This window comes from Oncorhynchus mykiss, chromosome 18 (genome assembly GCF_013265735.2).
Source record: "Oncorhynchus mykiss isolate Arlee chromosome 18, USDA_OmykA_1.1, whole genome shotgun sequence".
In the NCBI taxonomy this organism is placed as follows: Eukaryota; Metazoa; Chordata; class Actinopteri; order Salmoniformes; family Salmonidae; genus Oncorhynchus; species Oncorhynchus mykiss.
In genome coordinates, this window is record NC_048582.1 from 25,798,082 (window position 1) to 25,812,223 (window position 14,142).

A 14,142-nucleotide genomic window follows, 5' to 3' on the forward strand; every position below is an offset into this window, starting at 1 on the left:
CAAAAGCGAACTAACTTAAACAGAGCTTCTTTAATAACCAAACATAGGTAGGCTCAGATAGACCGGCAGATTCCGACAGGACAGGACAAGGTTACAGCAAACATGACGATAGTCTGGCTCAGGCATGAAACACAACAAACAAGAATCCGACAAGGACAGGAACAGAAACAGAGAGAGATATAGGGACCTAATCAGAGGGAAAAAGGGAACAGGTGGGAAACGGGGTGAATGGGTAGTCAGAGGAGACAAGGAACAGCTGGGGGAAAGCGGGGGAGAAAAGGTAACCTAATACGACCAGCAGAGGGAGACAGGGTGAAAGGAAAGGACAGAAAGACACAACATGACAATACATGACAGTACCCCCCCACTCACCGAGCGCCTCCTGGCGCACTCGAGGAGGAAACCTGGCGGCAACGGAGGAAATCCTCGATCAGCGCACGGTCCAGCACGTCCCGAGAGGGAACCCAACTCCTCTCCTCAGGACCGTACCCCTCCCAATCTACGAGGTACTGGTGACCACGGCCCCGAGGACGCATGTCCAAAATCCTGCGGACCCTGTAGATGGGTGCGCCCTCGACAAGGATGGGAGGGGGGGGGGGAAGACGAGCGGGGGTGCGAAGAACGGGCTTGATACAGGAGACATGGAAGACCGGGTGGACGCGACGAAGGTATCGCGGAAGAAGAAGTCGAACTGCGACAGGATTAATGACCCGAGAAATACGGAACGGACCAATGAACCGCGGGGTCAACTTGCGAGAAGCCGTCTTAAGGGGAAGGTTCTGAGTGGAGAGCCAAACTCTCTGACCGCGACAATATCTAGGACTCTTAGTTCTACGCTTATTAGCAGCCCTCACAGTCTGCGTCCTATAACGGCAAAGTGCAGACCTGACCCTCTTCCAGGTGCGCTCGCAACGTTGGACAAAAGCCTGAGCGGAGGGGACGCTGGACTCGGCGAACTGAGATGAGAACAGCGGAGGCTGGTACCCGAGGCTACTCTGAAAAGGAGATAGCCCGGTCGCAGACGAAGGAAGCGAGTTGTGGGCGTATTCTGCCCAGGGGAGCTGTTCTGACCAAGACGCAGGGTTGCGAAAAGAAAGACTGCGTAAGATGCGACCAATAGTCTGATTGGCCCGTTCTGCTTGACCGTTAGACTGGGGGTGAAAGCCGGAAGAGAGACTGACGGAAGCCCCAATCAAACGGCAAAACTCCCTCCAAAATTGAGACGTGAATTGCGGACCTCTGTCCGAAACGACGTCTGACGGAAGGCCATGAATTCTGAAAACATTCTCGATGATGATTTGTGCCGTCTCTTTAGCAGAAGGAAGCTTAGCAAGGGGAATGAAATGAGCCGCCTTAGAGAACCTATCGACAACCGTAAGAATAACAGTCTTCCCCGCTGACGAAGGCAGTCCGGTGACAAAATCTAAGGCGATGTGAGACCACGGTCGAGAGGGAATGGGAAGCGGCCTGAGACGGCCGGCAGGAGGAGAGTTACCGGACTTAGTCTGCGCGCAGACCGAACAAGCAGCCACGAAACGACGCGTGTCATGCTCCCGGGTGGGCCACCAAAAACGCTGGCGAATGGAAGCAAGCGTACCCCGAACGCCAGGGTGGCCGGCTAACTTGGCAGAGTGAGCCCACTGAAGAACGGCCAGACGAGTAGGAACGGGAACGAAAAGAAGGTTCCTAGGACAAGCGCGCGGCGACGGAGTGTGAGTGAGCGCTTGCTTTACCTGCCTCTCAATTCCCCAGACAGTCAACCCGACAACACGCCCCTCAGGGAGAATCCCCTCGGGGTCAGTGGAGGCTACTGAAGAACTGAAGAGACGAGATAAAGCATCAGGCTTGGTGTTCTTAGAGCCCGGACGATAAGAAATCACGAACTCGAAACGAGCGAAAAACAGCGCCCAACGCGCCTGACGCGCATTAAGTCGTTTGGCAGAACGGATGTACTCAAGGTTCCTATGGTCAGTCCAAACGACAAAAGGAACGGTCGCCCCCTCCAACCACTGTCGCCATTCGCCTAGGGCTAACCGGATGGCGAGCAGTTCGCGGTTTCCCACATCATAGTTACGTTCCGACGGCGAAAGGCGATGAGAAAAATACGCGCATGGGTGGACCTTGTCGTCAGAGAGGGAGCGCTGAGAAAGAATGGCTCCCACGCCCACCTCTGACGCGTCAACCTCGACAACGAACTGTCTAGAGACGTCAGGTGTAACAAGGATAGGAGCGGATGTAAAACGATTCTTGAGGAGATCAAAAGCTCCCTGGGCGGAAACGGACCACTTAAAGCACGTCTTGACAGAAGTAAGGGCTGTGAGAGGAGCTGCCACCTGACCGAAATTACGGATGAAACGACGATAGAAGTTCGCGAAGCCGAGAAAGCGCTGCAGCTCGATGCGTGACTTAGGGGCGGGCCAATCAATGACAGCTTGGACCTTAGCGGGGTCCATCTTAATGCCTTCAGCGGAAATAACAGAACCGAGAAATGTGACGGAGGAGGCATGAAAAGTGCACTTCTCAGCCTTCACAAAAAGACAATTCTCTAAAAGGCGCTGGAGGACACGTCGAACGTGCTGAACATGAATCTGGAGTGACGGTGAAAAAATCAGGATATCGTCAAGGTAAACGAAAACAAAGATGTTCAGCATGTCTCTCAGGACATCATTGACTAATGCCTGAAAGACAGCTGGAGCGTTAGCGAGGCCGAAAGGAAGAACCCGGTATTCAAAGTGCCCTAACGGAGTGTTAAACGCCGTCTTCCACTCGTCCCCCTCCCTGATGCGCACGAGATGGTAAGCGTTACGAAGGTCCAACTTAGTGAAAAACCTGGCTCCCTGCAGGATCTCGAAGGCTGAAGACATAAGAGGAAGCGGATAACGATTCTTCACTGTTATGTCATTCAGCCCTCGATAATCTATGCAGGGGCGCAGAGACCCGTCCTTCTTCTTGACAAAAAAAAACCCCGCTCCGGCGGGAGAGGAGGAGGGGACTATGGTACCGGCGTCAAGAGCTACAGACAAATAATCCTCGAGAGCCTTACGTTCGGGAGCCGACAGAGAGTATAGTCTACCCCGGGGGGGAGTGGTTCCCGGAAGGAGATCAATACTACAATCATACGACCGGTGTGGAGGAAGAGAGGTGGCCCTGGACCGACTGAACACCGTGCGCAGATCGTGATATTCCTCCGGCACCCCTGTCAAATCACCAGGCTCCTCCTGTGAAGAAGAGACAGAGGAAACAGGAGGGATAGCAGACATTAAACATTTCACATGACAAGAGACGTTCCAGGAGAGGATAGAATTACTAGACCAATTAATGGAAGGATTATGACAAACTAGCCAGGGATGGCCCAAAACAACAGGTGTAAAAGGTGAACGAAAAATTAAAAAAGAAATGGTTTCGCTATGATTACCAGAAACAGTGAGGGTTAAAGGTAGCGTCTCACGCTGAATCCTGGGGAGAGGACTACCATCCAGGGCGAACAAGGCCGTGGACTCCCTTAACTGTCTGAGAGGAATGTCATGTTCCCGAGCCCAGGTCTCGTCCATAAAACAGCCCTCCGCCCCAGAGTCTATTAAGGCACTGCAGGAAGCTGACGAACCGGTCCAGCGTAGATGGACCGACAAGGTAGTGCAGGATCTTGAAGGAGAGACAGGAGTAGTAGCGCTCACCAGTAGCCCTCCGCTTACTGATGAGCTCTGGCTTTTACTGGACATGAAGTGACAAAATGACCAGCAGAACCGCAATAGAGACAGAGGCGGTTGGTGATTCTCCGTTCCCTCTCCTTAGTCGAGATGCGGATACCTCCCAGCTGCATAGGCTCAGCTCCCGAGCCGGCAGAGGAAGATGGTAGTGATGCGGAGAGGGGGGCGACGGAGAGCGCGAGCTCCTTTCCACGAGCTCGGTGACGAAGATCAACCCGTCGCTCAATGCGAATAGCGAGTTCAATCAAGGAATCCACGCTGGAAGGAACCTCCCGGGAGAGAATCTCATCCTTTACCTCTGCGCGGAGACCCTCCAGAAGACGAGCGAGCAAGGCCGGCTCGTTCCAGCCACTGGAGACAGCAAGAGTGCGAAACTCAATAGAGTAGTCTGTTATGGATCGATTGCCTTGACATAGGGAAGACAGGGCCCTGGAAGCCTCCTCCCCAAAAACAGATCGATCAAAAACCCGTATCATCTCCTCCTTAAAGTCCTGATACTGGTTAGTACACTCAGCCCTTGCCTCCCAGATTGCCGTGCCCCACTCACGAGCCCGTCCAGTAAGGAGAGATATGACGTAGGCGACACGAGCAGTGCTCCTGGCGTAAGTGTTGGGCTGGAGAGAAAACACAATATCACACTGGGTGAGGAACGAGCGGCATTCAGTGGGCTCCCCAGAGTAACACGGCGGGTTATTGATTCTGGGCTCCGGAGATTCGAAAGCCCTGGAAGTGGCCGGTGGATCGAGGCGGAGATGGTGAACCTGTTCTGTGAGGTTGGAGACTTGGGTGGCCAGGGTCTCAACGGCATGTCGAGCAGCAGACAATTCCTGCTCGTGTCTGCCTAGCATCGCTCCCTGGATCCCGACGGCTGAGTGGAGAGGATCCGAAGTCGCTGGGTCCATTCTTGGTCGGATTCTTCTGTTACGGTGAGTGAATGAGGACCCAAAAGCGAACTAACTTAAACAGAGCTTCTTTAATAACCAAACATAGGTAGGCTCAGATAGACCGGCAGATTCCGACAGGACAAGGTTACAGCAAACATGACGATAGTCTGGCTCAGGCATGAAACACAACAAACAAGAATCCGACAAGGACAGGAACAGAAACAGAGAGAGATATAGGGACCTAATCAGAGGGAAAAAGGGAACAGGTGGGAAACGGGGTGAATGGGTAGTCAGAGGAGACAAGGAACAGCTGGGGGAAAGCGGGGGAGAAAAGGTAACCTAATACGACCAGCAGAGGGAGACAGGGTGAAAGGAAAGGACAGAAAGACACAACATGACAATACATGACAGATACACAGCCGATACAGTGGGTAGCAGTAGGCACCTACAACATTTATTTGTGGACCGCCATAATACCAAAGAATAAGAAGAAGAACCTGGTTGTCAACAAAAGAGGCAAGAGCAGAATCCTACATTTTTTCAGGTCAACCTACAGCTACTGCTGGTGATTTGAACACTATGCCTGACAATTTAAATATTTTAATATTTAAAACAACGTGAAACGTTAAGAGACTTCAGAAATAGGGATCTATTTCTGCACTCGACAGAATTCAAAACATTATAATGGTGTTTAGAAGCTTTAGAGGGAGGAAACCGCACCAAAAGAGAAGGTATCTAATTCTGCACTAAACACGATTCAAAACACCAAAATATAGTTTTCAACCTTTTCTGTTAGTGCTCCCAGACCCTAGGAAGGTGTTGGACAACACTTAAATAAATTAATGTTTTAAAAACATCTCAGGATGATGAGTTTCAATACTCCAGCAAAGTTAAGGTATCGTCTCCTTCAAGTTGGTGGCAGCTCAGTTGCCACTAGTTTGGTCGTTACGAAGTACTTACATTTAACATTGTGTGGCGGGCAGGTTAAATAAAGAGAAATAATGCATTAAAAATCCATAAATGTATAATTCTTGTGCAATTCTTATCTATGGGCTACATTAAGGTTTTATTTCATTATTTTGTCTGGCGTTAGTGCATAGCCTAAACCTAAGCTTTAGGGCTTAACTGTACGCGAGCCAAATAATCTTTCCAGTTTTTAATTTTTTATTATTGCATTTTTTCCCCGGTCCCTAAACGTCTTTGCTGCACGAGAGAAGCAGAGATTAAAGAGGAAAGCGAAAACAAACTTTAGTCAACTAGGTTAAAGCATTAATTCTATCAATTTTTGACATTTTTCTGGTGAGCAAGGGTTTATTTACTCTTCCAGGGCAACAAATAATGACAGAAGAGAAGCTGCATGTACAGTTGAAGTCAGAAGTTTACATACACCTTAGCCAAATACATTTAAAAATCAGTTTTTCACAATTCCTGACGTTTAATCCTACAAAGAATTCCCTGCCTTAGGTCAGTTAGGATCACCACTTTATTTTAAGAATGTGAAATGTCTGAATATTAGTAGAGAAAATGATTCATTTCAGCTTTTATTTCTTTCATCACATTCCCAGTGGATCAGAAGTTTATATACACTCAATTAGTATTTAGTAGCATTGCCTTTAAATTGTTTAACTTGGGTCAAACGTTTCGGGTAGCCTTCCACAAGCTTCCCACAATAAGTTGTGTGAATTTTGGTCCATTCCTCCTGACAGAGCTGGTGTAACTGAGTCAGGTTTGTAGGCCTCCTTGCTCGCACACACTTTTTCAGTTCTGCCCACAAATGTTCTATAGGATTGAGGTCAGGGCTTTGTGATGGCCACTCCAATACCTTGACTTTGTTGTCCTTGAGCCATTTTGCCACAACTTTGGAAGTATGCTTGGGGTCATTGTCCATTTGGAAGACTCGTTTGCGACCAAGCTTTAAATTCCTGATTGATGTCTTGAGATGTTGCTTCAAAATAACAACTTGACTCAAATGATGTCAATTAGCCTATCAGAAGCTTCTAAAGCCATGACATAATTTTCTGGAATTTTCCAAGCTGCTTAAAGGTATAGCCAACTTAGTGTATGTAAACTTCTGGCCCACTGGAATTGTGATACAGTGAATTATAAGTGAAATAGTCTGTCTGTAAACAATTGTTGGAAAAATGACTTGTGTCATGCAGTAAGTAGATGTCCTAACTGACTTACCACAACTATAGTTTGATAACAAGAAATTTGTGGAGTGGTTAAAAAACAAGTTTTAATGACTCCAACCTAAGTGTATGTAAACTTCTGACTTCAACTGTACCTAATTATAGACAAGTTGAGTAACAAATAACATACAAAATGTTCGGAAATCATAAGCATAGACCTATCTAAAAAGGCCCGTCAAAAACGTTGCGGGCTTCCGTTTTTCACTTTATCACGGACGGTTGCGGGTGAACAAACAGCTGATCCGTGCATCACTAACACAAACAATATCCTGACTAGAGACAGCCTGATGTGATGATCCACTCACTGTATGCACAGCCATAGACCTCCACTCTGAGGCCGATCCATCCTGTAGTGCTCCAGTCCAGTGGGATGAAGCGTAGGAACCTCGCTGCGATGGAATGGACCAGCTTGTGTTGGACCACACCCTCTGAGTTTGTGTTCCCTCTGTATGTCTGCTGGGAAGAGGAGAGGGAGAATAGATACAGTACTTACTAGAACGGTCAAACACATTCAAATCAAAGTTTTTTTCCAATTGGTAACAGATCATGAAAAGTAATCATTCATTCAAAGGTAATGTGAAAAAAATCCAGGAATAGTAGACAGTCAATGATACTAACGAGGGCAAATTGAGGGCTTTGCTTTTGTGTCAAGATGCAGTTTTTCTACTTCTTCCTCACAACTTTTGAGAGGAACGAGGAGGAACATGAGATTTAAGGGGAAGATAAAGCTCTTTCATGACTTGTATTGATTCTTCTGTGGAGGCCTAAGCCCACCTGAGCCCATTTGTTTAGCCTTTCAGCATGGGAAGAAGCAATGTGACCTCTGTCTCTGGTGGGCCCAGTGGCCACAGAAATCAATTCAAAAGTTCAAACCCCCAAAAATAAAGTAATTCAAGTCAAGCAAAAAGGAAGCGCTGTACCCTAGAGGCCAAAAGACGGTGTTTTATGCTCTGTGTAACTCTCAAGCGGCCACCCGAATCTTCTGGGGTGAGAGCATTCAAGTACAGAGAGCAGAAAATAGCTGGGGGTTGATGAGGTAAACAAAAGTTTACATTTGGTATTTTCAGAAGTGTGACATTTTATTTAATTCTTATTTTCTTTCTTTCTATTTTCTTCCATTAATTACAGCAAAACATTTCATTTTCGCATTCTACTTTTCTCTGCTGTACTTAACGAAAATCTCTCATTTACAGCTTTAAAATGTCTTATAATATCTGCCAAGGAAGGAATCCCCTTAAGACCTGAAATTAATCCCTACTTCTTATGACTTACACAAATATTATTTTTCTTATTATGCTTTTTGAAGGGACATGACAATTAGTAATTAACATAAGGGAATTTCATATTTTTTTCACCCAACTTTTAACCTAAATCCGGTGACATTGTAGTTTTCATGAATTTATACGATATAGACAATTTTGACTTTGCAGCTGGCCCCTCTAGAAGGAAAAGCCTCTTAGTTCTGCCTCTAGGGCAAGACTCATGACAATAAACATCAACCTGCCAGACAGGCAGAGCCTCACCCCAGTGTCTTCGCTCTGTCCGTACTGCTTCCAAGCCAGGCTAGAGTCACTGAACAGCAGCATAAAGCTGCTCACCCAGTCAGAGCTCCCTGAACGGCCCTGTGTAGCGATGGCCGTGATCTCCATCTTCTCCCTGAGGTCCAGCTGGAGCCAAGGCTGTCTGTCTGACCGCTCCGGGGCCCAGCCACCCTCTCCTGGAGCAGGAAAGGGTACAATGGGTGTGTGTGTGTGTGTCTGTGACAATTAACAATGACATTCATCCCTGTTGCAGTTGTTAATATGTATATTATTGATGTATTTAATTTTAGCATAATTGTCATTGTTTTTATTTCACTTGGTCCTCACACCCACTCAGTGGTCATGCTGCTCCCCCTATGGTCATCCCCCCTCACACTCTCAACAGTCTTTACTCTGCCTCCATCCCAATGAACATGTATTTATTCATCACTGCTAGAGGTATGACGTATATAGTGCTATTTCTATTCTATTGTTGTTGTTTTTTATTACCATTTTCAGTATTTTATTTCACGTATGTTGGAGCTCGGAGCCGAATATTTTCACTTTACCCTGCAACCACACCTGCAACCCTGTACATGTGACTATTAAACACTCTGAATCTCTGAATCTGAATCTAATCTTCTGATTCTAATAATGCAGGCCAACACAGCCAAATCCCTCACTAGATCTGACAATATTTTGCTTACAGTGAACGTGGCAATGCTTACCCTCTCTTCTGTTCAGCTTTGCGGAGTGAGGCAGCTGACTATTGGAGGATGTTGAAGAGCTTTTGAAGGATGACTCAGGCAAAACTGATAGCAATGGTCCATTACAACTTTCTGAAAGAGGACCATGGTTATTTTATGCCGTGCGTGAACAATAGTGTGAAACACTGCCACCGGGTGATGGAAAGAGGGAGTGTCCCAGCAAACCACCCGATACAGTAGCCTACCTCATCTGACTTTTATTGAACCTTTATTTAACTAGGCAAGTCAGTTAAGAACAATATATTATTTACAATGACGGGACACCGATCCCGAAGAAGTTTTAAGAACACATTCGTATTTACAATGACGGCCTACACAGTCCAAACCCTAACCAGGACGACGCTGGGCCAATTGTGCGCCGCCCTATGACTTCTCCAAAACAGCTACATTGAGTAGCCTAATAAGCATTTAACACCTGTCAATTTGAAGTCAACATAGACACCATGCAATTGAATACAAGACAATTGAATATGACTTCAAAGCACACCAAATGCATTTTCTTAGCCTAACAAAACAAGTGTCCTAATGTGTTAAAACAATAGCTCACCAGAATCATTATGGGAAAATGATATATACCTCTCAAATATCATACCAAAAGTTGAGTTGGATGAGTGTCAGAGTGTGACAGATATATTTGGCAACCTTAAACACCGATATCGAATAGGCTAGTCTACTGTAAACAGACTTGCAATTGACTTACTTGCTGCATGTGTGGATCCACAAATACTTAAAACAACGACACTGAATGCATAGAACCACGAGGCGCTTCTCGAGCTCATTTTCGCCAACAGAGCAGGCATTTTATCCAATTTGCGTTACTGCATCTGCCGGTGGTCTCCAGAAAATAGGTCCAAACGTGTGCGCGCCGCCGCTCAGAATGTTCCTGTGGCTTTCCAGCTCTATCGTAGAGACCTTCTCACAAATATCATCTTAAAGACGTTGTTTCAAAAACAACAAAAGTCGCTATTTATATTTATAAGGACAATAGCTTTAAGTTCTTCATCAAGGATTGCTGGTTACTTCTGGTGCGTTCCGACGCACTAGCATCGTCGCGACTCCAAAGGGCAATCAATCAGAATGTTGAGCACGCAGTGAGCATCTCACCTGCTTCATTTGCAAGCGCGCGCGCGCGCGCGTGTGTGTGTGTGAGAGAGAGAGAGAGTAAGCGTCAAATAGATAGAAAGAGAGCGAGAGAGAGGGAAGGAGATTCAGCACCAAAGACAGCTCCACGCGCGTCCAAGCGATGTCAGGGCTTGCATATCCCGCTGTGCTTTCACGCTATAGCATCAAAACATGAGACCCAACACTTTTGACGCATACTGTATAGATTGTTCAGTTCAGATGCCATAATAAACCGATCAAGCCTATATTTAATTAGACGCTGCTTAGCATTTGATTGTGATTGCCTGTCACGGATTATTGCATTGTAACGTGTTAGTCATCATACACTAAACCTCATCCTAATCTATCTCATATCATCTCTGCACCATTAATCCAGCAAGGTCATTTGGACTGAAAGTTATGTTATCCATCCTATAACAGTATCCATTTGAAATGGGATGGTCTAAAAACCGTTCATAAATCATGTCATTTTGTTTATTAATCACTTACTTGCGATACTATTTCAGATCTTGCTGCTCTCTCTGTGCATTTATGCTTTTGGTTTCTTCCCTCATTAAATATCTAATTAAATAGATTTCTGTGATTAATAATGTTTGCACCATGTTTTGTGCTGCTATCTTGTTGTGATGCTGCGATGTTGTGTTGCTACCGTGTCTTTGTCATGTTGTGTTGCTACCATGCTGTGTTATCATGTGTTGCTGCCATGCTGTGTTGTTGTCTTATTTTTAAACGCACAAACACACACACACACACACACACACACACACACTTAAGTACATCCTGGATCATATAAGAGCATTGTTCCATAGATAACATGATGCAGTGCTCAGTTGGGTTGCCTGGCAAGGCACTGGCAACGCCAGTCAGCATCTGCTTTCTGTGGGTAGGCATGCAGCCATAACCCTGGAAGGCCAGATGGAAGGTTTAGAACAACTATTCTATATTCACCAACTCAGGTTGGACAGGACAAATACGCCATCCATCCAAATAATCAACGTTTTTGTTGTTCATTTATTGTGTTTTCATGTAATTTAGAGGCACTTTTGAAGGACTAGTTTCAGGTTTAATACAAAGATAACTGAATCCAATTAAATAATGTTAAAGATATTATATGGGAAATATGACCGTTATTGCCATGCCAACGATGTTGTTAGGAATTTGATTCCTAAACATACTTCTGATAATGGCATGTTGTTGTGCTGTATTGGAGATCTCTACATATCCTGTGCCGTCATTATTAGACTTACTAGAGTGTGCACAATAACTTTTTAATGACATTACCTGGTCTGTTCCACAAAACAGTAGATACGTGGTCTTATCGTCTCCCAAATTCCAATAAAAAATACACAGAACTGAAAAATTAAATACTTTTTGGGACAGCAAAAATAATGTAACATCTATAAAACCTCCATAAACATCTAGAAACTCACTGTCCCCAAAGACTGTAGAGTAGATGAGTAAATGTATAGAAAATATACAATGCTTACACATAAACAGAGGACGGTCTTCTTTCTGATGAGACGGGTTTTAAGATTTTCAAATACCAATGGCATATTTAATCATCCCCTGAGGTCAGGATGTCAGAGAAGTCCAGGATTAATTGTGTTCTGCATACAGCGTAGAAATTGTAATATACATGGACTTCTACTGTCATATAGTCAGTATGGATAAGCACTCCTACACAGCACATTTGACACTTTCTTAGTAATTAAAAATGAACCCACCAAAATAGAGTTAAACTCACACTTTTTAAAGTGTTGATAAACGAACACCCCAAGATTGTGTTCTAACACCATGGGTTTTGCAAATTCAGACATAAATTAATACTTCATTAGAGCTGATGCTGTTACACTTTCTCAGCATACATATCTATGGAGTTAAAGTAACTAGTTTTTGAGTGTTGGTTTAACACTGTACGATGACCAGCCTTGTTTGCATATTTATTTCCCAGGGTGCTTTTTCAGTGATTTGTTTTTGGTACCAGTACAACCCATGACTGTGTTTGCTAGTGACAGAGACATGGTTGTTGGATTCGATACCTGTCAGTTCTATAGCCTTTCCCAAGTGAGCTCCTAAGTTAATATTTTATTATAAAAATGTAATTATTTATTATATGGCAGTGCATTCATTTTTTGACATTACCATACTTCTTCAGCGTAGTTATACCACAACACAGTGGTCTGAAACTTTTGGTTTGCAGGCCACATCGGCAAGTCATATTATGCTGGTTTGCAAAGTGTTATATCATTCCAGTTGGAATCCAGCCAGAGTTAGGTAGTGATGTTACGTTTGATATCGGAGCTCCAAGGCATGTGTCAAAATCGCTAAGCAGCTAACTTAGAAGCAGTGTGCCGACGCGTGTATCACTTTATCGGAAGTACATCATCACTGACGTCCGAAGCTTCATTTGATCACGTGCTTTTCAGACAGTGTGTCAAAAAATGCAAGATCCCACTGATTTCGCTGAGGTTCCGGTGCTTTTTTCAATTCTGTTTTCAAACACCGATCAGTACTGGACACTGGCCTCCCGGGTGGTGCAGTGGTTAAGGGTGCTGTACTGCAGCGCCAGCTGTGCCACCAGAGACTCTGATTTCGCGCCCAGGCTCTGTCGTAATCGGCCGCGACCGGTAGGTCCGTGGGGCGACGCACAATTGGCCTAGCTTCATCCGGGTTAGGGAGGGTTTGGCCGGTAGGGATATCCTTGTCTCATCGCGCACCAGTGACTCCTGTGGTGGGCTGGGCGCAGTGCGTGCTAACCAAGGTTGCCAGGTGCACGGTGTTTCCTCCGACACATTGGTGCGGCTGGCTTCCGGATTGGATGCGCGCTGTGTTAAGAAGCAGTGCGGCTGGTTTGGTTGTGTATCGGCGGACGCATGACTTTCAACCTTTGTCTCTCCCAAGCCCTTATGGGAGTTGTAGCGATGAGACAAGATAGTAGCTACTAACAATTGGATACCATGAAAAAGGGGGGAAAATTACATTTAAAAAAAGTACTGGACACTGTACTTATAAATATAGTTAGGAATTTGGACAAACAGGTTCACCTGACTGGTAGCCTAGAAGGTGTAGTAGAGAATGATGGACCCTTCAGGGACGTGAGGGTACGAGGTCAAATCCTGTTGAAGGCACACTATTTCGAAAATATTTTTTATTTGAAACCACACTTTCTGCACTGTTGTTCAAATCATTTGTTTCATTTAGTGTAATATAAGCATCCTAAATAACGCCATAGATTCCGTTTTTGAAAAATAGTAAACTTGAAGGCAAAAAAGGGAAGCATGATGGAAACCTGGTATTCCAACTGATTATAGGCTACTACTGCCGACGACTTACCGCTGCACCACAAAGCTCTAATGGAAACAGTAGAGAAAAAAACATGTATGATAATCACACGCTGCTATTTTTTGCTGATCAGCAGATGACACTAATGTGCATTGTGAGCAGATAATAAAGCTCAGAGTAATGAACTGTTTTTCGCCACAATTTGGTGAAAGCGCTGAAGCCTTAGGAAAGCCTCGGTTTCCCATCACCAGAGTTAGGAAATCCAAACAATTTGAACTTTTAATCACAGTTAGAATGACTGCCAAGTTAGAGAAGATTGACAAATGGGACGACCTAAACCGTCTAAATTGACAAAACCATATCAATAACGAGTGAGATAAGTCCAATCAATTACAGACCGTGTAGTATAAAATCAATTAATCATGCGCAAAAACATAAATATTAAAACAAACTATTCTAAAAGCAACCTGCTACAAAGAAATGTGAATTATTATGTGGATTATAGTTCATGGATATTTTTGTAGGGGATGGTACATATTTCTTAAGGGGAAATCAAGTCTGAAATTTCAAAGTGGAAATTGAAGCCTTCTTAAATGTCAAATAAACTACAAGTTTGAAGTCCTGCATTGCAGGAATGTTCTCCTACAACAGGGTGATCAAATTAAGATCCT

The 14,142-nt window shown here is 44.9% G+C and overlaps 1 protein-coding gene across 1 annotated transcript in view; it reads right to left on the reverse strand.

Moving 5' to 3' along the window:
- LOC110495918 (contactin-associated protein-like 5) overlaps positions 1–10,208 on the reverse strand; it is a 33,624-nt gene extending 23,416 nt beyond the window's left edge. Inside the window, exons 1-4 of the mRNA XM_036952421.1 lie at positions 9,768–10,208; positions 9,029–9,139; positions 8,304–8,497; positions 7,086–7,233 (exon numbers count right to left, since the gene is read on the reverse strand). Of these exons, the coding sequence (XP_036808316.1) occupies positions 7,086–7,233; positions 8,304–8,497; positions 9,029–9,139; positions 9,768–9,867 (553 nt within the window). The 5' untranslated portion in view covers positions 9,868–10,208. The remainder of the gene's footprint in view (positions 1–7,085; positions 7,234–8,303; positions 8,498–9,028; positions 9,140–9,767) is intronic.
- Between the last annotated feature and the right edge of the window lie 3,934 nt (positions 10,209–14,142).